At 45.5% G+C, this 26687-nt stretch overlaps 1 protein-coding gene across 1 annotated transcript; it reads left to right on the top strand.

Moving 5' to 3' along the window:
* Nucleotides 1-13311: 13311 nt before the first annotated feature.
* LOC132581885 (olfactory receptor 5AR1-like) lies at nucleotides 13312-25712 on the top strand. The gene is made up of 3 exons (XM_060253305.1): nucleotides 13312-13594; nucleotides 22184-22217; nucleotides 24737-25712. The coding sequence occupies exons 1-3, from the start codon at nucleotides 13312-13314 to the stop codon at nucleotides 25704-25706; spliced, it is 1287 nt and encodes a 428-aa protein (XP_060109288.1). The 3' UTR covers nucleotides 25707-25712.
* The last annotated feature ends 975 nt before the right edge of the window (nucleotides 25713-26687 follow it).

Here is a 26687-nt window from a genome sequence, read left to right as displayed (position 1 = left end):
CTGAGGCTTCTGTGAACACATGAAACTGTCTTCTACAGCAGGGGTGGCCAATGGTAGCTCTCCAGATGTTTTTTGCCTTCAACTCCCATCACCCCCAGCCATTGGCCATGCTGGCTGGGGCTGATGGGAGTTGTAGGCAAAAAACATCTGGAGAGCTACCGTTGGCCCCCCCTCTGCTCTTCGGAATCAGCCCCTTGATCCATCAAAGTTAGTTTTGTCTACCCAGATTGGCAGCAGTTCTCCAAGGTCTCAGAGGCCTTTCACATCACCGCCTGGTTTTTTTTAACTGGAGGTGCCAGGGATTGAACCTGGAACCTTCAGCATGCCAAGCAGATGCTCTACCATAGCGCTAGAGGAATATGGTCCAAAGCTGATGATTGCCTCTGCAATGGGTAAAGAGGGGTGCAGACATAAAAGAAGGCTTAGTCTGCAAGCCAACACAGAGATGTAGGTTATAATTTGGTAGAATGAACCTTCAGCTCCGGCAGAAGCAAGCCTCGGCTTTAATTTGGTATCCAGATATACTCGCTTGAGATTGGTGTTACCTACTATATAGAACTTTTACAGTATGCTTGGCAAGTTATCAGGGGATGCGCCAGCAAGAACTTCTACTTTGAAGGGGGAAATTCTGCTCCCTGAAAAAGAAGGCCCAACGAAATACAGAACCTGATGCCAGTACTGCATCTTGGATCGTTCTTGGTTCAGGCACTGTGTGCCGATCCTGCTCTAGTTCCAGGTGAGCAGGCAGCCCATAGAGTGGAACAGTAGAAAAGAGCAAGAGTCCAGTAGCACCTGAAAGACTATCACAATTTGTGGCAGAGGAGGAGCTCGAAGAAATGAGCAGTGACTCACAAAATTTCCTCCCGCTGCCACAAATTTTGTTAGCCTTTAAGGTGCTACTTGACTCTTGCTGTTTTCTACTGCTACAGACAGACTAACACAGCTACCTATCTTGATCTATCTCTGTAAACTGGAGGGCATCCTCAAGGAATGTATGGCTTTGGGGGATCTAATGCAGTGAGAAATCACTGGGGGTGGGAGGAGTTTGATAGTAATATCAAGTCGCATCTGAGTTACGGCAACTCAAGAGTTTTCAAGGCAAGGGACAAAGAGGCGTTTTGCTATTGTCTGTCTCTGCACAGTGACCAGGGATTTTCTTGTTGGTGGTGGGGAAGTGTAGAAGACTGGGGAAGGTGATGGCAAACCATCCCATAAAAAGTCTGCAGTGAAAACATTGTGAAAGCAACGTTACCCCAGAGTCGGAAACGACTGGTGCTTGCACAGGGGATCTTTCCTTTTCCTCCCCTCCAGGTTCTAACCTGGCACAAACCTGTTTAGCTTCCAGGACCTGGGCCAAACAGGTTAGGGTAGCAAGAAGGCACTAATCACTCCCAACTCCTCTTTTAGGTAATTTTAAGGACACCATCCACTAGAAAGTCAAGGACAAGGTTTTGTGCAGACCTTGTTCATTTCAAGAAGGCTTAAGTAAGAAAATCTGCACAGGAATAGATTGTACCTGTTTGTTTTCACCAAAAAACTTCAAGGGTTCAGGTGATTATGCCAATAACAGGAGAAATGAAGCTATGTTGACCTTATAGTTGAGCAAATAGTCCAAAACATGAGATAAACAATAGAAATATCTGCACTACGGCCACACAGTTCCTGGTGTAGATTGTGTAACTGGTGGGCTCATGAAAGTTGCTGGTGATGGGTCAAAGGTTGGTTCTAGTCTCCATGATGGTTCAGAACAGGGGTGGCCAGATTGTGACTTGGGAGCCACATGTGGCTCTTTCACATGCCACGCGTGTAGCATATTGTGAGGCTCTCAGAAACCCCACTGTCCCATTGGCCATGTTGCAGAAATCATTCCGACATTGAAACAGCTTACAAGAAATTACCACTCTAGTCTATTGAATGCCTTTTCAGCGTATACAAAAAAGATTGCAACTGGTGTCCTGCAGCTTTTTGGCATGTTTATAATATTTCATGCTTTGGAAGCATGAGAATTTATTTTTCAAGATAAGCAAACTCTTATCTGGGAGAACTGGGTTTGATTCCCCACTCTTCCACTTGCTGCTGCTGGAATGGCCTTGGGTCAGCCGTAGCTCTCGTAGGAGTTGTCCTTGTAAGCAGCTGCTGTAAGAGCTCTCTCAGCCCCACCTACCTCACAGGGTGTCTGTTGTGGGGGGGAAGGTAAAGGGGATTGTGACCGCTCTGAGACTCTGAGATTTAGAGTATAGGGTGGGATATAAATCCAATATCTTCTGAATCCAATATCTTCTTATACCTCAGCAGACCCAATGGTCTATTTAATGCAGTATTGGCTATTGACTGACTCTCTAGGATCACAGGCAGAGAAAGGTCTTTCCCAACACCTGTTTCCTGAGATCTTTTAAAGATCTTTTTAAGGATTGAACTGAGAACTTCCGCATGGAAATATATGGTTTCCCAGTGGGATCCTAGTTCTCTTGTGTATGTCCCTCTGCTCATGGTTCAGGCATCTTTTTTTCAAGTAAGAAACAGCACGTTGACCTCTTCTCCTTTAAATATAGCTAGTTTATTCATGCCTAGACCTAGCACTGCTAAGACATCCTGGTTTAGCCTCATAGAACCCATCACGCATATAGGCTAGTAGGTAGGTAGTCCCCTGTGCAAGCACCAGCTGTTTCCAACTCTGGGGTGATGTTGTTTTCACAACGTTTTCATGGCAGACTTTTTACAGGGTGGTTTGCCATTGCCTTCCCCAGTCATCTACACTTCCGCCCCCCCCCAGCAAGCTGGGTACTCATTTTACCGACCTTGGAAGGATGGAAGGCTGAGTCAACCTTGAGCTGGCTACCTGAACCAGCTTTCGCTGGGATCGAACTCAGGTCGAGAGCAGAGGGTTCTGACCGCAGTACTGCAGCTTTACCGCTGTGCACCATGGGGCTATTAAGGCCCAATTGTAAAACAAATGAGAAAAGTGAAACTGAAAGAAAAATATATATTTTTTGTTTGTGCATCACAGTATGAAACAAATGTGAAAACTCCTGCTCCTTATTAAGATTAAGCCTTGGAAAGGATGGAAACAGCTGTAAAGAAAATGAAGGGAAGAAAATGTAAACGGTGAGATGAAAGTGGTTGAGTGAGTGAAAGAAAGCAAGGAGAAAGGATGCAACAGAGCTATATTCTAAAGATCATAGAATCATAGAGTTGGAAGGGACCTCTAGGGTCATCTAGTCCAACCCCCTGCACAATGCAGGAAACTCACAAACACCTCCCCCTAAATTCACAAGATCTTCATTGCTGTCAGATGGCCATCTAGACTCTGTTTAAAAACCTCCAAGGAAGGAGAGCCCACCACCTCCTGAGGAAGCCTGTTCCACAGAGGAACCGCTCTAACGGTTAGGAAATTCTTCCTAATGTTGAGCCAGAAACTCTTTTGAATTAATTTCAACCCATTGGTTCTGGTCCTACCTTCCGGGGCCACAGAAAACAATTCCACACCATCTTCTATATGGCAGCCCTTCAAGTACTTGAAGATGGTGATCATATCACCTCTCAGCTGCCTCCTCTCCAGGCTAAACATCCCCAGCTCCTTCAATCTTTCCTCATAGGACTCAGTCTCCAGACCCCTCACCATCTTTGTTGCCTCCTCTGGACCCATTCCAGCTTGTCTATATCCTTCTTAAAATGTGGTGCCCAAAACTGAACACACTACTCCAGATGAGGTCTTACCAGAGCAGAGTAAAGTGATACCATCACATCACATGATCTGGATACTTCTGCTGATACAGCCCAAAATTGCATTTGCCTTTTTAGCCACTGCATCACACTGTTGACTTATGTTCAACGTATGATCCACTAAGACTCCTAGATCCTTTTCGCACATACTACTGCTAAGACAAGTCTCTCCCATCCTATAACCATGCATTGGATTTTTCCTACCTAAATGCAGAACTTTACATTTATCCCTGTTAAAATTCAATTTATTGGTTTTAGCCCAGTTTTCCAACCTGTCAAGGTCATCCTGTATCCTGTTTTTGTCTTCTTTTGTGTTCACCCCCCCCCCCAATTTAGTATCATCTGCAAATTTAATAAGCATTCCCTCAATTTCTTCATCCAAATCATTGATAAAGATGTTGAACAAAACAGGTCCCAGGATAGATCCTTGAGGCACTCCACTTGTCACTCCTCTCCAAGAGGATGAGGAACCATTCACAAGCACTCTTTGGGTGCAATCTGTCAGCCAGTTACAGATCCACCTAACGGTAACAGGATCCAAACCACATTTTTCCAACTTGTCAACAAGGATAGTATGTGGAACCTTATCAAAAGCCTTACTGAAATCAAGATAAATGATGTTTACAGCATTCCCCTGATCCAGCAAGGTAGTCACTTTCTCAAAAAAAGAGATCAGGTTAGTCTGACATGACTTGTTCTTGAGAAAACCTTGCTGGCTCTTAGTAATCACATCCATTCTTTCTAAATGTTCCAGGACCAACTGTTTGATGACTTGTTCTAAAACTTTTCCAGGTATAGACGTCAAGCTGCTGGGTCGATAGTTACCCGGATCGTCTTTTTTCCCCTTCTTGAAGATGGGGACAACATTTGCCCGCCTCCAATCTTCTGGTACCTCTCCTGTTCTCCAAGAATTCTCAAAAATAATAGCCAGAGGCTCAGAAATTACATCCGCAAGCTCTTTTAGAACCAATGGATGCAATTTATCTGGCCCTGAGGACTTAGTTTCATTTAATGAAACTAGGTGTTTATGTACTATCCCTATGCTGATCCTAGGTTGGAACTTCATATCCTCCTTATATGTTCTGTTTTTGCCATGTTGAGCACCATTCCCCTCAGAAGAGAAGACTGAAGAAAAGTAGGAATTGAGCAGTTCCGCCCTCTCTTCATTACCCGTTACAATTTCACTTTCTTGCCCTCGCAATGGGCCTACCATGTCTTTGCTTTTTCTTACTCTGAACATAAGAAAAGAACCCTTTTTTGTTGTTTTTAGCATCTTTGGCCAGCCTAAGCTCATACTGAGCTTTAGCTTTCCTAACTTTTTCTCTACAAGCACTGGTGATTTGTTTATATTCATCCTTGGTTATAAGGCCCTCCTTCCAATTCCTAAAGGAGTCTTTTTTATTTCTCAAGTCTTTAGAGAGCTGTTTATGGAGCCACTTTGGCTTCTTTAGGCTTTTCCCATTTTTTCTTCTCATAAGAATCGTCTGTGATTGGACTTTTAGTATTTCGCTTTTAAGAAACTCCCACCCCTCCTGAACCCCCTTCCTCCTAAGTATTTCTGACAATGGGATTTTACCCAGCATAGTTCTTTCAAAGTTTGCTTTTCTGAAATCTAACCTATAAGTCTGACTATGTATAGCTTTTCCCTTCCCTAAGACTGTAAATTCCAAAATCACATGGTCACTACTGCCCAGGGTGCCCACTATTTCCACTTCTTCAATCAATTCTTCCTTGTTGGTGAGAATCAAATCCAAGATAGCAGATCCCCTTGTTTCCTTCTTCACTTTCTGGCAAAGGAAGTTGTCAGCAAGACAAGTCAGGAATCTATTTGACTTTTCATTTTTAGCAGAGTTGGACTTCCAACAGATGTCCAGGTAATTGAAATCTCCCATGATCACTGTATCCCTTCTCTTGGAGAACTTTGCAATCTGCTGTAGAAGTATCTCATCCAAGTCCTCTGTCTGACTTGAACATATGAACATATGAAGCTGCCTTATACTGAATCAGACCCTCGGTCCATCAAAGTCAGTATTGTCTTCTCAGACTGGCAGCGGCTCTCCAGGGTCTCAAGCTGAGGTTTTTCACACCTATTTGCCTGGACCCTTTTTTTGGAGATGCCAGGGATTGAACCTGGGACCTTCTGCTTCCCAAGCAGATGCTCTACCACTGAGCCACCGTCCCTCTCCCTGCTATAGACTTGGTGGTCAAAGCAGACCCCCACAATAATATCAGTTATTTCTTACTCCTTTTATTTTTACCCAGACACTCTCAACTGAGCTGCTAGACTCAGATTCACATATTTCCTCACAAGTATATACCTCCACATATACTGCTATGCCTCCGCCCTTTCTCATTTGTGTGTGTGTAAAGTACCATCAATATGCAGCCAATTTATGACAACCCCAGCAAGGGGCTTTCAAGGCAAGAGAGAAGCAGAGGTGGTTGGCCACTGCCTTCCCATGAAGTGTCTTTCTTGATGGTTTCCCTCCGAAGAACCTGCTTAACTTCTGGTAACTGGTAAGATTGGGCTGTCCCATGCAACCGTTCTTCTTGCTTCCTCATTAGAGGGATCAATAAACAAGTAGGTAATTGATCAGTCATTGCACATGGATCAGTTTCTATGCTGAGATCAAAAGAACTGTGAAACTAGTTCTAGAAGCCCCTTTCCTGCTGGTCAAAGGCTTTTTTTTTTTTGCAGCAGGAACTCCTTTGCATATTAGGCCACACACCCGATGTAGCCAATCCTCCAAGAGCTTACAGTACGCCCTGTAAGAAGAGCCCTGTAAGCTTGGCTGTAAGACTGGCTACATTAGGGGAGTAAGGTAGGGTTGCCAAGTCCAATTCAAGAAATATCTGGGGACTTTGGGGGTGGAGCCAGGAGACTTTGGGGGTGGAGCCAGAAGACATTGGGGGAGGAGCCAGGAGCAAGGGTGTGACAAGCATAATTGAACTCCAAGGGAGTTCTGGCCATCACATTTAAAGAGACAGCACACCTTTTAGAATGCCTTCCTTCCATAGAAAATAATGAAGGATAGGGGCACCTTCTTTTGGGGCTCATAGAATTGGACCCCCTGGTCCAATCCTTTTGAAACTTGGGAGGTATTTTGGTGAGAGGCACTAGATGCTATACGGAAAATTTGGCACCTCTACCTCAAAAAACAGCCGTCCCAGAGCCCCTGACACCCGTGGATCAATTCCCCATCATTCCCTATGGGAATCGTTCCTGGAGGTGCATAATGGCTGTGGGCGTGGAGCTTCCCCCGCCGGCCAGCTGGCTGGGGGAGGGGGGAAGCCTGTAAAACCAGGGGATCCCCCGCTGGGACCTGGGGATTGGGAAGCCTAGTGTATGGCCTAATATGCAAAGGAGTTGTCGCTACAAAAAAAGCCCTGTTTCTGGCTGCACTGCAATGCACATAGCTATTATGTGTGATTGGAAGTCCATGTGAGCTTGTGTGTTTTCATGCCCCACCCTCTGCATGCACATCTTACTTGTGATCCCTTGCTCTGTACCTGACACAATGTACACTGGGAAGGGGAAGAAAAGCTAAAGTCCTTCTTCAAGCCATGTGGGCAACATGAGAACATGTTTAAGAGGAAATGTGTTGCACCTTCCGTATTGAGGCAAAGTGATTACTGTTTATTTGTTTGATATGGAATCTCTACTGAGTGACCATTTGTAACTCAAAAATTGAGTACTGTTTACATGTAAATGCATTTAATTCCACAATCCCAGTAGCCTGGCTGCTGGATCTCACAGCAACAAATGATGAGGACTGTAGGGATTATTTAATCTAGCAAAGGAAGACAATGTAACACTGGGATCCCAAAAACTGAATCAATTCCCATTGGAAACAAGCTCTGTGTTTAACTGTGAAGGGGATTAACCACTGAGTCTTGGCTTCCCATGGAATTTTAACTATTTTCAGAGTATTCGAGTATTTTTTTTTGAAAGTATTATTTTTGGCAAATACAGTTTATTGATTTAGGGACAGTAATAGCTAGAAGCTATTCCTAGCTTGCTACCAGCATCTTTCTAACCCTTACAGTGCAGACTTAAGCAGAGTTACATACTTCTAAATCTATGGACTTTGAGAGTTAACTCTGTTTAGGACTGCACTGTAAAAGCCAGCTAATTAATGAAGGGTAGCAAAGTTCTATCGGCGCTCCCAGCTGCAATAATTTGGTGCTTGCTTTATTTATTAGTATTTTCACAATCAGCTCCTCGTTATTAAAAGCAAAAATTTCCCGCTTATGATTCTGCCCCTGCTCATTAAATAAAGTCAGCCGTCTTTGTACCACCCTAAGGGGGCTCACTTTCCTATTTCCAAAACAAAATCTCTCCCGTGAGCTCTCGCCACAAGGCCGCAAACAAGTTTTCCCCAAATATCAAAAACTTTTTGAACTTTTAATAAGCTCCTTGGAGCTGCCCTTTGAACAGTACTTTTTAACTGCAAGCATAATTAACAGAGGTTGCTGCTCCGAGCAATGCCCCAGATAGGTCATTAATTTTTTTTTAGCGACGAGACGACAAAACTTAGAAACGCCGTTTTCTCTTTTGTGTTACTACTGGAGATGGGGGGTGGGGGTGGGGTGGATTGCTATAGCTGAATGATCTAAAGCCAGGCCTCCCAAATACTTTTTGCTAAGAGACAAGTCGCCCAGATGCTTTAGTTGGATAGAATGATGGTGGAGCCATTCAGCAAAAAAGTTATTGCATAATGAGCTTGCCTCCACTGAACACAGCCACTGGACCTGTTGCAGGGCATTTTTTTGTAGCAGGAACTCCTTTGCATACTTGGCCACACATCCCTGATGTAGCCAATCATCCAAGAGCTTAAAGGGCTCTTAGTGCAGGGCCTACTGTAAGCTCCAGGAGGGTTGGCTACATCGGGTGTGGGGTGGGGCCTAATATGCAAAGGAGTTTTTGCTACAAAAAAAAAGCCCTGCATGAGGACAATACTCTTAACTTGAATCAGCATGAGCAAACTGGAGAGCCAGTTTGGTGTAGTGGTTAAGTGTGCGGACTCTTATCTGGGAGAACTGGGTTTGATTCCCCACTCCTCCACTTGCACCTGCTAGCATGGCCTTGGGTCAGCCATAGCTCTGGCAGAGGTTGTCCTTGAAAGGGCAGCTGCTGTGAGAGCCCTCTCCGGCCCCACCCACCTCACAGGGTGTCTGTTGTGGGGGAGGAAGGTAAAGGAGATTGTGAGCCACTCTGAGACTCTTCGGAGTGGAGGGCGGGATATAAATCCAATATCTTCTTCTTCTTCAATGTCCATGAGACTTGATGTCTCTTCTGAAGCCACAAATGTCCACATGTGGAAGTTTCACTTGAATGTGTGTAAACATACTGTACGCCCTGACCTGGATGGCCCAGCCTAACCTGATCTTGTCAGATCTTGAAAGCCTAAGCAGGGTCAACCCTGCTTTGTACTGGATTCGAAGACCACCAAGGAAATCCACGATTCCTATGCAGAACCAGGGATGATGCCAGGATTTGATGATTTGAGGAGCAGCAGAAAAAAACAGGAGGGCAAAACAGCATTGATGGTGACTCTCTAGGAATCTCTCCAATTTCTATGGTACAATGATTGGAGGGATGCCTGGAGCATAACCCAGAAGCGACTCTTATCTGGGAGAACCGGGTTTGATTCCCCACTCCGTCACTTGCAGCTGCTGGAATGGCCTTGGGACAGCCATAGCTATCGCAGGAGCTGTCCTTGAAAGGGCAGTTGCTGTGAGAGCCCTCTCAGCCCCATCCACCTCCCAGGGTTTCTGTTGTGGGGGGAGAAGACATAGGAGATTGTAAGCCGCTCTGAGTCTCTGATTCAGGGAGAAGGGCAGGGTATAAATTTGCAATTCTTCTTCTTCTTCTGAGGCCCAGACTGTCATCACCCATGAAGGTGCCTTCAAGGTAAAGTGTTTACAATTCAGGGTGAGCATGGCTCTGGTCATCTTTCAAAGACTAAGGAAGGGAATTCCAGGTATCATCTCTTACTTTGATGATTGTCTGACTGAACGCCTCCATCCTTTGACTCCATCTGTCTGACTGAACGCCTCCAAGAGGTCCTTTGGAGACTACAAACGGCTGACCTGAAAGTCCAGCAGGAAAACTGCCATTTCTGGGCGCCACAGGTTGAATTCCTCGGGTTCCTGATCAACACCGATGACATTCACCCAACCACCGCCAAAGTGAAGGCCATCCAAAGCGCACCTTCTCCAACATCAAAAAATCGATGGTGTGGTCTCATTTGGAATACTGTGTGCAATTCTGGTCACCGCACCTCAAAAAGGATAGTATAGCATTGGAAAAAGTCCAGAGAAGGGCAACTAGAATGATTAAAGGGCTGGAGCACTTTCCCTATGAAGAAAGGTTGAAACGCTTGGGACTCTTTAGATTGGAGAAACGTCGACTGCGGGGTGACATGATAGAGGTTTACAAGATAATGCATGGAATGGAGAAAGTAGAGAAAGAAGTACTTTTCTCCCTTTCTCACAATACAAGAACTCGTGGGCATTCGATGAAATTGCTGAGCAGACAGGTTAAAACGGATAAAAGGAAGTACTTCTTCACCCAAAGGGTGATTAACATGTGGAATTCACTGCCACAGGAGGTGGTGGCAGCCACAAGTATAGCCACCTTCAAGAGGGGTTTAGATAAAAATATGGAGCACAGGTCCATCAGTGGCTATTAGCCACAGTGTATGTGTGTATATAACATTTTTTGCCACTGTGTGACACAGAGGGTTGGACTTGATGGGCCGTTGGCCTGATCCAACATGGCTTCTCTTATGTTCTTATGTTCACACACACACACACACCCCAACTTCCACCCAGAAGTGATATCACATCCTCCATGACGCTCTAGAAATTTCCCCAAACTCTGTGGTAAAACCCGCATGCCATTGTGGCAGCGATCGTAAGAGCATCAGAAGAGACCTGCTGGATCAGTCCAGTGGCCCATCTAGTCCTGCATCCTGTCTCATACAGTGGGCAATTGGCACTTCTCCCTGTATCCCGCTTCCAAAAGCTCCCAGAAGTTGAGAGCAGAGGCTTAGAAATCCTACCCCCAAAAGAACGTTTGCCCAACGTCTTAAAGGACAGAGCTTCTTCTTCCCAAAATTCTTATATAGATGCCAGTGGTGAAATGTCATATAATCACAACCGTTGCCTGTATCAGGTTTATTGACTGATGATAACCAAAATAATAGTAATTAAAAGGGGAAAAAATACAAATGAAGGATTCTGGAGTGAGCCAATAGGAGTAATTGTTGCCTGCTGGGGAAGCGGTATGTGGTTAACCATGGCAAGATTGTATAGAACTGCAGTTTTGCCTGTTTTCCTCTGTGACTGTTTCTTCTTTCAATAAAGTATTCTTGGTTGATTCAGAGCTGGCTGAACTCTATTCACTAGCAACAAGGATGGGATATGCTTGGGTATGCTGTTCCAAGAACCAGCTGAATCACTGAGCTGAATTGCTTGCAGGCAAGGAATTGTCACCTTAGCCAGTCAGCTCACGGTAATCTGATCTCTCCAGTGCGGTTGTCAACATGGCCACCAAGGGCCACTTTGAGCCATTTGACACTTCATCCAAAGACTCACCACCATTTACCAGGATGCCCTGTGCCAGCTGTAGGGCTCCCATCTCCGAAAGACCTGCCATTTCCAAGATGCCCAGTGTCAGGACTGCAGTAAAACTGAGCACATTGCATGTGCCTGTCGGGGCACGACATCAAAAGACTGCACACAACTGGCCTCTCCTTGCCTATGACCGGCCCACAAGGGGCGTGTCAAATCAAAGGAGTGCCCCACCATCTCACAGTGCTCTTGCCCATCTGACTGTGCCTGGGGAACCACCATCCAGAAGGTCCAGCTGCAACCACAATAGAAAATCAAGATGACAGTTCTCATTGAGGGTATGCCCCGTGTGATGGAGGTAGACTCTGGCTCAGCACTCTCCATCATCTCCATGGACACTTACCGCCAAGTCTGTCCACAGCAGCCTGATTGCTGCCTTGAGCTGTTAGGGGTCCACCTTACAGATTTCCAGGGTTGGCATGTTTCTGTAGCTGGCATCAGCTCCTTCAACGTCTGCTACAAAGATTTTAGCGGCCCATTGAAACTTGTTGCTGAGGGTCACCATGCTAGCCTGCTTGGACACGACCGGTTCGAGGTGTTGGCAGTGGCGGACTGGTCCAAAAATATTGGTTGCCAGGAGACATAGGGGGCCCACCTGCAACTATAAGGCTATCATTTAATTTTTGTAAGAAATAAATAAAAATTTTAAAAAATACATGCGGAAAAAAGGTACAATTAAAACTTTTGCTATATATATATATATATACATATATATATGTATATGTAATTACAGTGTACATATATAGTACATATTACCGTATTACCGTATACAGTAGATACTAAATGTAAATACAGATTGCATTTTCTCCAGGGGAGCCGATCTCTGCCAGTTGTAAAAGCGGGAGATCTCCAGACCCCACCTGGAGGCTGGCAACCCTAAATACAACATAAATTTTAGTTGCATTACAGTAATGATACAAGCTATATTTTCAAGCTACTAAAAACATCATTCACATTTTTAACATATTGCCTAATGTTTAAGGGGGGCCGCTTCACCAAAGGCCAACAGGGCCCACTTGCCATCGGGCAAGCTGACACCCTGCCCAGTCCACCACTGGGTGTTGGGTATTCACGTCACAGGTGTCCAACAAATCAGCCAGTCATCCTTTGACTCCATCTGTTCTGAATTCCCAGACATCTTTGATGGGTCATTAGGACACTATACAGGGCCTCCAGTATCTTTTGACCTTGACCCAACGGTGATGCTGGTGTGGCTTAAGGCTTGCCGTTTATGATTCGCGCTAAAGCCCAAGATCAACGCCGAACTCAATTGACTAATCGCTCAAGGGGTTTTGGAATCAGTGTCCCACACTCAGTGGGAAACACCAATCATCGCACCAATCAAGCCAAACAGGACTGTCCACATCCGTGTGGACTATAAACGCACCATCAACAAGGTGTTTCAGTGACAAGCCTATCCTGTTCCGGTAGTGAGCCATCTACTCATGTCCTTGGCTGGATGAAAGATCTTTCCCAAGACAGACCTGCCACAAGCATACCAACAGCTGCCTGTAGATGAAGCTACTGCCAGTTTGGTGTAGTGGTGAAGTGGGCAGACTCTTATCTGGGAGAACCAGGTTTGATTCCCCGCTCTGTCACTTGCAGCTGCTGGAATGGCCTTGGGTCAGCCATAGCTATCGCAGGAGTTGTCCTTGAAAGGGCAGTTGCTGTGAGAGCCCTCTCAGCCCCACCCACCTCCCAGGGTTTCTGTTGTGGGGGGAGAAGACATAGGAGATTGTAAGCCGCTCTGAGTCTCTGATTCAGGGAGAAGGGCGGGGTATAAATTTGCAATTCTTCTTCTTCTTCTGAGGCCCAGACTGTCATCACCCATGAAGGTGCCTTCAAGGTAAAGTGTTTACAATTCAGGGTGAGCATGGCTCTGGTCATCTTTCAAAGACTAAGGAAGGGAATTCCAGGTATCATCTCTTACTTTGATGATTGTCTGACTGAATGCCTCCATCCTTTGACTCCATCTGTCTGACTGAACGCCTCCAAGAGGTCCTTTGGAGACTACAAACGGCTGACCTGAAAGTGCAGCAGGAAAACTGCCATTTCTGGGTGCCACAGGTTGAATTCCTCGGGTTCCTGATCAACATCGATGACATTCACCCAACCACCGCCAAAGTGAAGGCCATCCAAAGCGCACTTTCTCCAACATCAGAAAAGGAGCTCCAGTCCTTCTTCAGTCTCCCGAACTTCTGCCATTCCTTCTTGCCACATAAGGCATCCTTGGGTGAGCCTCTGCACAGACTCTTGGAGTTCAAGAGACCATGGGTTTGGGGTCCAAAAGAATAGAAGGCATTCTCTGCTGTCAAGGAGCTGCTGTCTTCAAACAGTATGCTCATCCTCTTTGATGAGCAGAAACCGCTTGTGCTTCTGTGTGATGCGTTGCCATATGACATTGGCGCTGTTCTCAGCCACCCGTTGCAGGATGGGCAGGAGGCCCCCATCGCGTATTGCTCCAGAATCCTATCTTCAGCAGACCATAATTATGTGCAGATTGATAAAGTGTCACTGGCTACTGAGGCAGGAGTTTGAAAATCCAATGATTACGTGTACGGCCATCACTTCACCATAGTTACTGACCACAAGCTGCTGTTGGGTCTGTTCGCATCAGACCGCCAAACTCCTCAGCTCCTATCTCCATGCATGATGCATGCACGTTGGCCTTTCTCTCCACCTTTGAGTATACTGTGCAACATCAACCTGGCAAAGCTTTGGGACATGCTGACACCCTCAGCCATCCGCCACTTCCTGTACTATCCAGCGAGCAGTCTCTGGATCTCAGCATCATGCTTCTGGAGGACCTGTCAAAACCTCCACTCCACACTTCCGATGAGGCTGCCCATTTGGCCAAGGTCCATTCTCTTGCGCGTGTTCTGAATTGGGTGTGGAGGCGGCAGCCAGCAGGCTTCCTCGACGCAGACTTCCAGCTGTTCCAATCAAGACAACATGAACCGTCCACGCACAAATTATGTCTGCTCTGCAGAAACCACGTAATAATTCCACCCAAACGTCTACAGTAAGTTTTGGAGGCACTCCATGTGGGACATCCTGGAATCGTGAGAATGAAGGCTCTGGTACAGAGCTATGTGTGGTGGCCAGGACTGGACAACACGAAGCCTGGGTTTGATCTTGCCAACTGTGCCAGGAGTCATGCCCAGCTATGCAACAGGCATCTATGCAGTCTTGGGAGACCACACACACACACCGTGGTTCATTGAAAACAATATGATCCAGCAGACAACACTGGCTGCATTCCACCCATCAACCAATAGGTAAGCAGAGTGCATGGTGAGAACAACCAAAGATTCCCTGAAGAGAAATGTACAAGGGACTGGCATATGCGGCTGGCAGGCTTCTTATTGCAGCAACACATTACACCAGGCAGAGCTACTGATGGGCTGGAGGCTAACCACATTGCTGGACAGGCTGCATCTAGACCTGATGTCCAACTGCCAACTGCACTGGGAGACACCTGAAACTCCCAGGATATTCCAACCTGCAGACACGGTATTGCTCGGAACTATGGGGATGGCCCAGTTTGGATTCCAGTCACCATCATCAAGGCCATGGGGCCAGTCTCCTATCATGTTGTGACTGAGGACAATAGAATCTAGCACTGCCATGTCGACCAACTACACCAATGGTGGTTGGAGTCGATGCCACCAGCTGCCATGGACTATAAACCTCCAGTGGCTCCTCCTCCTAAGAACTCCAGATTTTCCATACTGGTGGCTTTGATTCCACGCCCCCCCCCCCAAATGGACAATGCGGGGCAGAGTTTTGAGCCAGCTGTGGAGGACCCACAGAACTCTGTACCTCTGTGTGAGGTACTTCCTTTGGACACTGTTCCTCCCTGCAGGGTGACTGCTCCAGCTGCACTGGAGCCAGCTACGGAACTGCAGCACTCCCAGCACGTGTGGGCTCACCCCCAATACCTACAGGATTATGTATGTGACTGGGTACAGTCCTAACTTGGGGTGTGTGTGTTATGCATTGCATCTCACTGGGTTCTTGTTGCCTGAGCTTGAGACAGGCACTCCTTGCAAATCAGGATCCTGAAGCCTGGAAGAACTGGCCAATCAGGATGCTAGATATTGGATTTATATCCCGCCCTCCACTCCGAAGAGTCTCAGAGCGACTTACAATCTCCTTTACCTTCCTCCCCCACAACAGACACCCTGTGAGGTGGGTGGGGCTAGAGAGGGCTCTCCCAGCAGCTGCCCTTTCAAGGACAACCTCTGCCAGAGCTATGGCTGACCCAAGGCCATTCCAGCAGGTGCAAGTGGAGGAGTGGGGAATCAAACCAGGTTCTCCCAGATAAGAGTCCGCACACTCAACCACTACACCAAACATGCTAGGCATGTAACAACTTGTAACAAAGAGATGCAAATGAAGGATTCTGGAGTGAGCCAATAGGAGTAACTGTTGCCTGCTAGGGGGTGTGGTTAACCATGGTCAGATTGTATATAGTTGCAGTTTTGCCTGTGCTCCTCTGCGGTTGTTTCTTCTTGCAATAAAATGTTCTTGGTTGATTCAAAGCTGGCTGAATTCAGCTTATTTCACAAGCAGACCCTCAAACATAAACACAATAAAAGAAAAATAAAGTTTGACTATCCTTAAAACAAATTCAGCTACAATACATCTGAGTAATTTATTAATGGGGCAATTTATTAACTGGGGCCCAAATCTTCATAGCCACCAGTACATAGGGAAACCATGAGAGTTACATAGGAATCTAGATAGTAAGTAAAATATTTTTTCTACCTCTAAGCTTGAGTTTAAATCATGATGAATGTATATATAGGTTCAGAGTAGAAGAGGAATACAAAGCATAATGCGGGGGATTCTCTAGTTCTAGAGGTCCACAGATACATAAGCATTGAGCCACAGGTATATGCAGGGGTAGAATTCTAGCAGGAGCTCCTTTGCATATTAGGCCACACACCCCTGATGTGGCCAATGCTCCAAGAGCTTACAAAAAAGGAGGATTGGCCACATCAGGGGGCCTAATATGCAAAGGAGCTTCTGCTAGAATTCCACCAATGGGTATATGTGTTGATCAGCCTGTTACTGTGATTGTTGGCATGCTTTAAAGAAAGCTGGGATTAGCTTTTTGATATGGGTAAGAGGTGTTTGGAAGGAGCAAATGGGTGTCAGGAAATGCGGTGGTGAAACTATGATACCCATGCATTCCATGCTGGGAATCATTAGGTTCATGTTTGATGACATTTGGGGACTATATGATGGCATTTTAGATACATGTTTTTTGTATATTTGAAATTGAATTCCCTGCTGAAGTTTACCTGGTTATGGAAATTTTAACCAAGAAAGAAAAATAAGCTGCTCAGACAAAAAGATTTTTTAAATACATTCTCATTTTCCTTACTTGCAGGGGTGGATTTCTAGCAGGAGCTCCTTTGCATAGTAGGCCACGCCCCCCTGATGTAGCCAATCCTCCAAGAGCTTACAAGGCTCTGTTTCTGTAAGCTCTTGGAGGATTGGCTACATCAGGGCCAGAGGATGTAGTGATGGCCACAGGAAAACAGCTTGAAAAGAGGATTATACAGATTTGCGGAAGATAAGTCTATCAATGGCTACTAGCCATGGTGACTGAGGTGAATTTCCACATTCAGAGGTGTTAAATCACTGAATCCCAGAGCTAGGAGGCAACATCAGGGGAAGGCCTCTATGCCCTGTTGTTGGCTGTCCAGAAGAACTGGCTGGCCGCTGTGTGAGACGGGATGCTGGACTAGATGGACCGTTAGTCTGATCCAGCAGGGCTCTTCTGATGTTCTCATGAGGAGAGAACTCTGAGGACTTCCAAGAGCCGATCTCACATTTTTTTAAAAAAATTCTGAATTGAACCTTGATGTGTTGTCAGTTCCACAGTGTGAAGCTGAGTAAAAGGACTTGGAAAAAAGTTATTCTAAGTATAAATATTTTGGGAGAGGTTATGAAGAAGAAGATATTGGATTTATAGCCCACCCTCCACTCCGAATCTCAGAGTGGCTCACAGTCTCCTTTATCTTCCACTCGCACAACAGACACCCTATGAGGTGGGTGGGATTGAGAGAGCTCTCACCGCAGCTGCCCTTTCAAGGACAACCTCTGCAAGAGCTATGGCTGACCCAAGGCCATTCCAGCATGTGCAAATGGGGAATCAAACCCGGTTCTCCCAGATAAGAGTCCACACACTTAACCACTACATCAAACTGGCTCTGAGAATGTGGCAGAACATCTGCTTAATTACAGAAAGTCCCAGGTTCAATCCCTAGCATTTCCTGCTAAAGGGATCACAGGCTTTTATGAAAAACTTCCACCTGAGACCCTGGAGAGCTGCTGCCAATCACAGTAGTCAAGAATGACCCTGATAGACCAGTGGGCTGATTCACTATACGACAATGTCATATATTTAACATACTTTTTCTTGCATGTGACATCAGCATGGTAGTATCACAGTCAATGCCATTATCTTGAAGCTATTCCATCCTCTGGGCAATAGCTGGAATCAATTATCTTGAGTAATTAGGCTTTTAGGTAGATTCTATGGAGCACTTAGGGCTCCACAGTTCCATTCAGGCATTCAGGCACATAAAATCCAACAGAGAAATGAAGCATTAATGTATGGAATATTTCACAGAGCTCGATTAAAACTGGGTCGGATGGCTGAGGGCTTGATCAGATTTTCCCGGGATGCATCTGGAGATAACCAGCAGATACCCCTGGACCAAACCTCGCTCCAAGACACTACATCCCCTTTAGTTTCAAACTGACATTAACTTGTCCTCTGGGGTTGGTCGAGAGTCACTGCTTTCCAGAAGTGATCCCTCCCTGGTTTTTAGAAGGAGACATAAAAGCTGAAGCTTACATCTAAATTCACTGTGCCGCTAGGCAAAGAGAGGTTGTGGAAGATTTGAACATTTTGGCAGATCTCACACAGGGACTACTAGGATTCCCATGTGAGAAGATCAGAACTGAATTTTCCTAGCCACCTACAGTATTGTTCATCTTCTGCTGATGCGATCGGTCCCTTCTAGACATCCCACAGACAAAAAGGTAAGACTCATAACCACAGCATTATTTTGGAGGATCAGCTGAGTATCTGGGGTGGGGGGATGAAATATCCTTTTGGCAAACTGAACAGAGCTTCTAAATATCTAGTCAGTGATCCCATAAGTACCACCAACGCTTCCTCTAAACTGTGGAGTCTTGTGAGCAAAAATTCTACTCTGTGAGCTTACTGACATTACAGTTGACAGCAAATGATTTGGCTACTGCGTAAATTAGTTTGCTCTGGGGCCATTTTTTCCTGAGCTGAGACAAAAATTTGTGAGCCAGAGGCTAAAAAACCGTGAGCTAGCTCACACTAGCTCAGCTTAGAGGGAACACTTGAGTACCCACCCTATCCTGCTACTTCTCCCTAAAAAATGCAAGGTTCTTTTGCTTAATGTTCTTATAGATGGCTTTAAAAGGGGATTAGATTTGTGGAGGATAGGTCTATCAGTGGCTAACAGATACCAGTACCAAGAGGCAACATCAGGGGAAGGTCATGGCCTCTCTGCCCGGTTGTTGACCCTCCAGAGAAACTGGTTGGCCGCTGTGTGAGACAGGATGCTAGACTAGACGGACTACAGGCCTGATCCAGCAAGTCTGTTCCGGCAGTACTCTTTCTATGTTCTTAATATCGTTAGCCAGCCATCTGGAGAATTGGTTCCCATCTAAACAAAAAACCAGAATGGAGGGATGGATAATTCAGGGCTTTCTCTTCTGTTTTTTTTCACACTATGAGACAAGTTAGGGTATAGGATGGATACCTTTTCCTCTGCTCCACCAGCTTTCCTTCATTCATGGACCAGTTCATGATGTTTTGTAAAAACTCTGTATAGAAATGCCAAGGCTGTGTTATTTAGGACTGCAGTGTTTCCAAACAAAGCACTAAAGGTGCCACTGGATTTCTCATAACACTACTTTGCGCGCATGTATAAATACTGTTAAGGCGGAAGATGGCCATTTTTAATGGAATATGCATTATAGCCGAAGTAAGATTGATGTCTGAAATTCAGATGCTTGAAACTGAAAGTCAGAGTCACTTGTTAAATTGCTTTAACAGCTCAATATTAGAGTAGTGCATTCAACAGCACTCCGAAGTGTGTGTACCTAGAAATACACCCCACTGAACTCTGTGCAACACTTACTTCTGAGTAAGATGCTTTATAGCAGGATGGCAGGCTTCTAAATACATGCTAGTATAGTGGGGTTGAGTTTAAATATGTGGATCACAACCAGTGGTGGACTGGGTCTAAAAATACTGGTTGCCAGGAGACATAGGGGGCCCACCCACAACTATAAGGCGATCATTTAATTTGTATAAGAAATAAATAACATTTTCAAAAAATACATAAGTGGAAAAAGATACAATTAAAACTTTTGCGAAACAAATGTATATATATGTAGTAATTACAGTGCACATATATTGTACATATTACTGGCAGTATACAGTAGATACTAAATGCAAATACAGATTGCATTTTCTGCAGGGGAGCTGATCTCTGACAACTGGAGATCCGTTGCAAAAGAGGGAGATCCCCAGGCCCCACCTGGAGGCTGGCAACTCTAAATACAATGTAAATTTTAGCTGCATTACAGTAATAATATTGGGACTTCTAGTATATTTTCAATCTACTAAAAGGGTCATTAACATTTTTGACATATTGTCTAATGTTTAAGAGGGGCCCACTTCATCAGGGGCCTACAGGGCCCACTTGATATTGGGCAAGCTGACACCCTGGCCTGTCTGTCACTGAAATGTAGAATTCACTGCCAGAGGATGTAATGATGGCCATAGGAACGACCAATGGATACTAAACACAGTGACTGAGGGGAACTTCCCCATTCAGAGGCATAAATCTTCTGAATTCAAGTGTCAGGGGGCAACATCAGGGGAAGGCTTCAGCCTCTGTGCCATGTTGTCGTATTTCCAGAGGAACTGGCTGGCCACTGTGTGAAACGGAATGCTGGACTAGATGGACCACTGGTCTGATCCAGCAGGGCTCTTCTGATGTTCTTATTAGGGTGCAATGATGTTCTCTAGAGAAGATCCCATCTGGTAAATGCAATAGAGAATAGAGAATTTAGGGTAGGAGATATGCAATCCTTCACAGATAGCTAAAAGATCAACATCTGCAACTAGACACTGGGAACAAACTTCACAAAACATTTTGTTCTAAGCTTAAGCTGCCTCATCTCCTTGAACTCCACCTGTCACAAGAACATCAGAAGAGCCCTGCAGGTTCAGACCAGTAGTTCATCTCATCCAACGTCCCATCTCACACGGTTAGCTTTTCAAAAAGAAAGCAAGCTATCACATCATTGATATTAGCAGGCCTCGGATTCAGCGGGAGCTCACAGGAGCACAGCTCCTGAACCTTTCTGACAGTTCCACCTTCTCCTTCCCACCTTGTCCATTGAATAGTAGTGCAGCTGCATAACAATCCCTGGATGAGCTCCACTACCTATTTTTCTACAAAACGACCCCTGGATGTTAGTATCTCTGCATCTGTATGACTTCAGTAACTGAGTGATTAAAAAAGTTCTACCCAACCGGAACACTGATTTCAGTGTCTGGCCTCCACACTTATCAATGCGGAAATTCTCTATAGAAAAATTCTGTAGTTCGTGAAATATTACATATTGTGTGTAGTGGGAAAGTGTACCTACCTAGAAAGTTGGCTACATCCAAAGAACTGCAGGTAAATATTTCCCACTCGCCTCACTTCCTGCTGGAGCCCACTATCCTATCCAAGCCTGTTTCGGAGAGTTGAGGCAGGGGCAGGGCCGGTGCTAGGCTTTCTGGTGCCCTAGGCGAATCACCCACTAGTGGCCCCCCCATTAGTAAAAAAAAAAATAGGGAAAATGAAGAGCATCAAACTTGAAACTTTTCACATTTTTAATTTACTGATTTTTAATTTTTTAAAAAAAAAATGTGATAAGTTATTAAAAAATTGTGAGAATAAGTGCTTGCTGGTCACACCAGGAAGGAAGGCGGCAGGATAGGATGAGGTGGGAGGCCATGTCACATATCGGGGAGAGGAGGGTGGTTTAACTTTGTTTTAGGCAGCTTGGTGATGGGAGAGGACGAGGTGACAGTGGTCAGGAGCCAGAGTCATGCGTTGGGAGGGGGTGCCCAGTGGTGCCCCCTAGGCCAGGTGGCGCCCTAGGTGACTGCCTACTTTGCCTACTCCCATGCACTGGCCTTAGGCGGGGGGGGGGGAGCTCTTAGGTATGGCATAGACTAGGGTGTGGGGGTTCACCATGGGAAAAGATTGGCAGAAATGTCTCCACCAATTTCTTGTGCAAATGGGAATGTCTTTCCCATTTGAGAGCCAGTTTGGTGTAGTGGTTAAGTGCATGGACTCTTATCTGGGAGAACCAGGTTTGATTCCCCACTCCTCCACTTGCACCTGCTGAAATGGCCTTGGGTTAGCCATAGCTCTGGCAGAGGTTGTCCTGGAAAGGGCAGCTGCTGTGAGAGCCCTCTCAGCCCCACCCACCTCACAGGGTGTCTGTTGTGGGGGGAGAAGACAAAGGAGATTGTAAGCCGCTCTGAGTCTCTGATTCAGAGAGAAGGGCGGGGTATAAATCTGCAATTCTTCTTCTTCCACTAGCAGAAAGGGATGTTTGGATTCAGTCTGTTTTCCCCTTCTTCATCTGAAAAAAAAAGCTAATCTAATGATAACTTTTTAAAACATGAAATTAGAAATAATCAGATGATGATTCTCTCTGTTGTCAGATTCTGAAGTTTCTCTTATTTTTTCAGATATTGTAATAACTATCTTCCAAGTCATGGAGAGGTGAGTTTGAAACTTCCCAGTGGCTGTGGTTGGAATAGCTGAGGGTCTGTTTTCCTGTGCAATATTATAATTTGTTGTGTTACTGAATATTTCCTTTCCTTCCTTTCTGTTTTGAAAAATCCAATGGTGAAACTTAAAAACACACATCCATCTCGAGAAGTAGTGATACATTTATTTATTTTTTTTCTGCAGTAAAAACAACCCAGTGAAGAAAGACTCGTGTGGCGTAGGGCGGTTAGAGCAGTTGTACTCAAACTTTCAAAAAGGGGAACCCCCGCTTGTGAACCTACTTTTCTTTTCAGGACAACTTGCAAAATAAGTCCATGCCACTTATCACCTCTCTGCAAAGATGTCACTGTAGATATATCAAATGCGAGCATCTCAGATCAGTTAATGCACGTTATTTTATTTCTCACTTTCAACATTTATAAACATATAGCATTGTTGAACAACAGGATGTATTTCATGGCCATTTCACGCATTATGCGCACTTGGGGAATCCAGATTTGACACTCGGCCTCTCGGAACTTCGTCTCCCAGTTCTCTCCCCGGAGAGCCAGTTTGGTGTAGTGGATAAGTGTGCGGACTCTTATCTGGGAGAACCGGGTTTGATTCCCCACTCCTCCACTTGCACCTGCTGGCATGGCCTTGGGTCAGCCATAGCTCTGGCAGAGGTTGTCCTTGAAAGGGCAGCTGCTGTGAGAGCCCTCTCCAGCCCCACCCACCTCACAGGGTGTCTGTTGTGGGGGAGGAAGGTAAAGGAGATTGTGAGCCGCTCTGAGACTCTTCGGAGTGGAGGGCGGGATATAAATCCATTATCTTCTTCTTCTTCTTCCTGTTCCATCTCCTGCCTCCTGGCCTCAAGAATACCCATCTGGGAGAAGTTTGGACCCAGTTTTTATTTTTTAAAAATTATTTGGTTTTAAAGAACTCAGAGATGAAGAAAGAAAGAAAGAAAAACAATAAATAAGAAATAAAATATAAATATGCATGAATATCCCCCTTCTACATTTGCAATTTCAACGCAGCTCATAGAAAACTCTAACAGTGCATTCAATTATTGTCACAATATTACAAATCCAGTCAAAGCTTTTTTTGTGGCAGGAACTCCTTTGCATATTAGGCCACACACCCCTGATGTAGCCAATCCTCCTGGAGCTTACAGTAGGCCCTGTACTAAGAGTTCTGTAAGCTCCAGGAGAATTGGCTACATCAGGGGTGTGTGGCCTAATATGCAAAGGAGTTCCCGCTACAAAAAAAGCCCTGGAAACATCTCACCTTCCTGGCTTTGTCTGAAGATAACTGGAAATCGGTGCATCCTTCGTGCTCTCACTTAGAAGGTCTTCAAATTTTAATCCATTTTAGCTGGGACTTCCTCCAAGGAGCCCCGAGAACCATACTTTTTGCACTGATTTCAACTGATTTAATGCTGTAGCATCCAAAGGCCCAAAAATCATTCAGGTCTTTCCCTTTATATATGATGGCCAGAACTCCCTTTGGAGTTCAATTATGCTTGTCACAACCTTGCTCCTGGCTCCATCCCCAAAGTCCTCGGATATTTCTTGAATTGGACCTGGCAACCCAAGGCAAGGCTAACGTCCGATACCCCCCCCTTGCACTGATAACATCACCGAGTCACATGGGAGCACCTAATCTGGCTCCCCCAGACGGCTGGTGCCCTAGGCAATGGCCTAGTTTGCCTAGTGGCAGGGCTGACCCTGACTGCTACTTGCCTAGCGTCCAATCAGTGCCCTTTCACTAGTGCAGCCTGTAGCTCTTGTCCTTCTATCTGCAGAATCAAAGAGGCGCTGTGAACAGGCGTAAAGCTCAAATGGCAAACCTGCTTGCACGTGGAGCCAGAGTACATTGCAAAATGTGTCATCAGAAACTTAGTTAATTGCTATCCTTTTTGGGAGAGAACTGGTTTGTACAACCTGGGGGATGAATCACCTCTTTTGCATTGGCATGAGGGCTTTTTTTTTTGTAGCAGGAACTCCTTTGCATATTAGGCCACACACCCCTGATGTATCCAATCCTGCAAGAGCTTACAGGGCTCTTAGGAGAGCCAGTTTGGTGTAGTGGTTAAGTGCGTGGACTCTTATCTGGGAGAACCAGGTTTGATTCCCCACTCCTCCGCTTGCACCTGCTGGAATGGCCTTGGGTCAGCCATAGCTCTCGTAGGAGTTGTCCTTGAAAGGGCAGCTGCTGCGAGAGCCCTCTCAGCCCCACCCATCTCACAGGGTGTCTGTTGTGAGAGGAGAAGATATAGGAGATTGTAAGCCGCTCTGAGTCTCTGATTCAGAGAGAAGGGTGGGGTATAAATCTGCAATTCTTCTTCTTACTGTAAGCTCCAGGAGGATTGGCTACATCAGGAGGGTGTGGCCTAATCTTCAAAGGAGCTCTTGCTACAAAAAAAGCCCTGTTTGGCATTGCAATAAAGAAACCAGCTTTGTATTGTTGCTCTCCCAGCATTGCTTCTAAGCTTGTATCTCATCATCATGCTATGGCTTCACACACAGAGCCCTCAGGCCCAGCCTTAACTCTGCAGAATGTCAGAACGCAAGCATGGTGACGACCTTCATCCTCTTGGGCTTTACTGAAAGGCCTGAACTGGGTCCTCTCTTTTCCAGTGTCTTCCTTCTTCTCTACATGTTCACAGTGCTGGGCAACGGCTGGATGGTCACCTTGATCCGAGCTGAACAGCGTCTTCACACCCCAATGTATTTCTTCCTCAGTAACCTCTCCTTTTTGGACCTCTGTTACTCTTCCGTCATTGCGCCCAAAGCACTGGAGGTCCAGTTGCAGTGGAGCAGGGCAACCATTTCCCTGCCAGCTTGTGCCACCCAGATGTTCTGCTTTACTACCCTGGTGACTGCCGAGTGCTTCCTCCTGGCGGCCATGGCGTACGATCGCTTCTTAGCCATCTGCCACCCATTGACCTATACCTTGCTCATGACCCAACGGTGCTGCCTCCAGCTGGTTCTCGGGGCTTACGGTTGTGGCCTTCTTGGTTCCATCATTCAGACTACTGGCGCTTTCCGCTTGTCCTACTATGGCCCCAACCAGATAAACCACTTCTTCTGCGACATCCCCGCTGTCCTGAAGCTCTCCTGCTCCGACACCCATCTCTCCGAAGCGATCCTGTTTGCCTCCACAAGCGTCATTGCTGTGGTCACCACAGCAATCATCTTCGTCTCATATACACGAGTCCTGTGGAATGTCCTCAGAGGCCATGCCAGCCAAGGGCGCCGAAAAGCCCTCTCTACCTGCACTTCACACCTCACTACTCTTAGTCTCTTTTATGGCACCGCCATTTTCATGTACGCCCAGCCAAGGACCAAAGGGTCCCAAGACCAAGACAAGGTGGTTTCCATGGTCTATACTCTGGTGATTCCGATGCTTAATCCGCTGATCTACAGCTTGAGGAACAAGGATGTGAAGGAAGCAATGAAGCACTTGATGAGTAGGAAGATAAGGTCTGGCTGTTAAGTAATATTTAGGAGGAAAGTTTTCAAGTTCAGTAAACAGACACTAAGGGCAAAACAATGAAGGTGTCACTAATTCTGATGTTCTGGGATCATGCTGACCCAAGAATTCCAGTTAAGTAAGGCTACAGTCCATCTGAACACCACAGTCAATGTATATTCAAATTGTATATTTACAGGGCTTTTGTTGTAGCAGGAACTCCTTTGCACATTAGGCCACCCCCCCACAATGTAGCCAATCCTCCAAGAGCTTATAGGACTTTTAGTACAGGGTCTACTGTAAGCTTCAGGAGGATTGGATACATCAGGGAGGTGTGGCCTAATATGCAAAGGAGTTCCTGCTGCAACAAAAGCCCTGTATATTTACAATATAGATGCAAACTTCAGCTTTTAGAATCCTTAGCTTAAAAAAAAAATTAAAGACAGGAATTTAACTAAGATTGCACATCCTCAATCTGCCCTGCTCTTTTATATAATAATAAAAATAAAATAAAAAATAAAATAAATAAAAAATATAATAGTTTAAAGTGGGATTCTCTTTTTAGCACAGATGTGCAGGGGTGGAATTCTAGCAGGAGCTCCTTTGCATATTAGGCCACACCCCCATGCTATAGCCAATCCTCCAAAAACTTACAAGGCTCTTTTTTGTAAGCTCTTGGTGGATTGGCTACATCAGGGGTTTGTGGCCTAATATGCAAAGAAGCTCCTGCTAGAATTCTACCCATTAGCAATCCACAGAACTGTTGTTTTGGGGGTTCTCTGCCCACTCAGGTAACACGAGCTGAGTGTGAACGAGAAGCAATGGCATCTGCCAATCCAAGTTTTTATTTTACATGTATTATTGAGGTCTGATATTCCTTTTTCAAGGATAGTTTTCTAAAGTTAGAACATTTCCGGTTCTCAGAGCAGAAGGATCCCAACCTCTGCTGGTTTTTAAAAACATATATATTTATGATGAATACTCTTCAGCCTGCTCGGGGCATAT

This window comes from Heteronotia binoei, chromosome 13 (genome assembly GCF_032191835.1).
Source record: "Heteronotia binoei isolate CCM8104 ecotype False Entrance Well chromosome 13, APGP_CSIRO_Hbin_v1, whole genome shotgun sequence".
Classification (NCBI taxonomy): Eukaryota; Metazoa; Chordata; class Lepidosauria; order Squamata; family Gekkonidae; genus Heteronotia; species Heteronotia binoei.
This window is presented reverse-complemented; position numbering and strand designations above follow the sequence as displayed.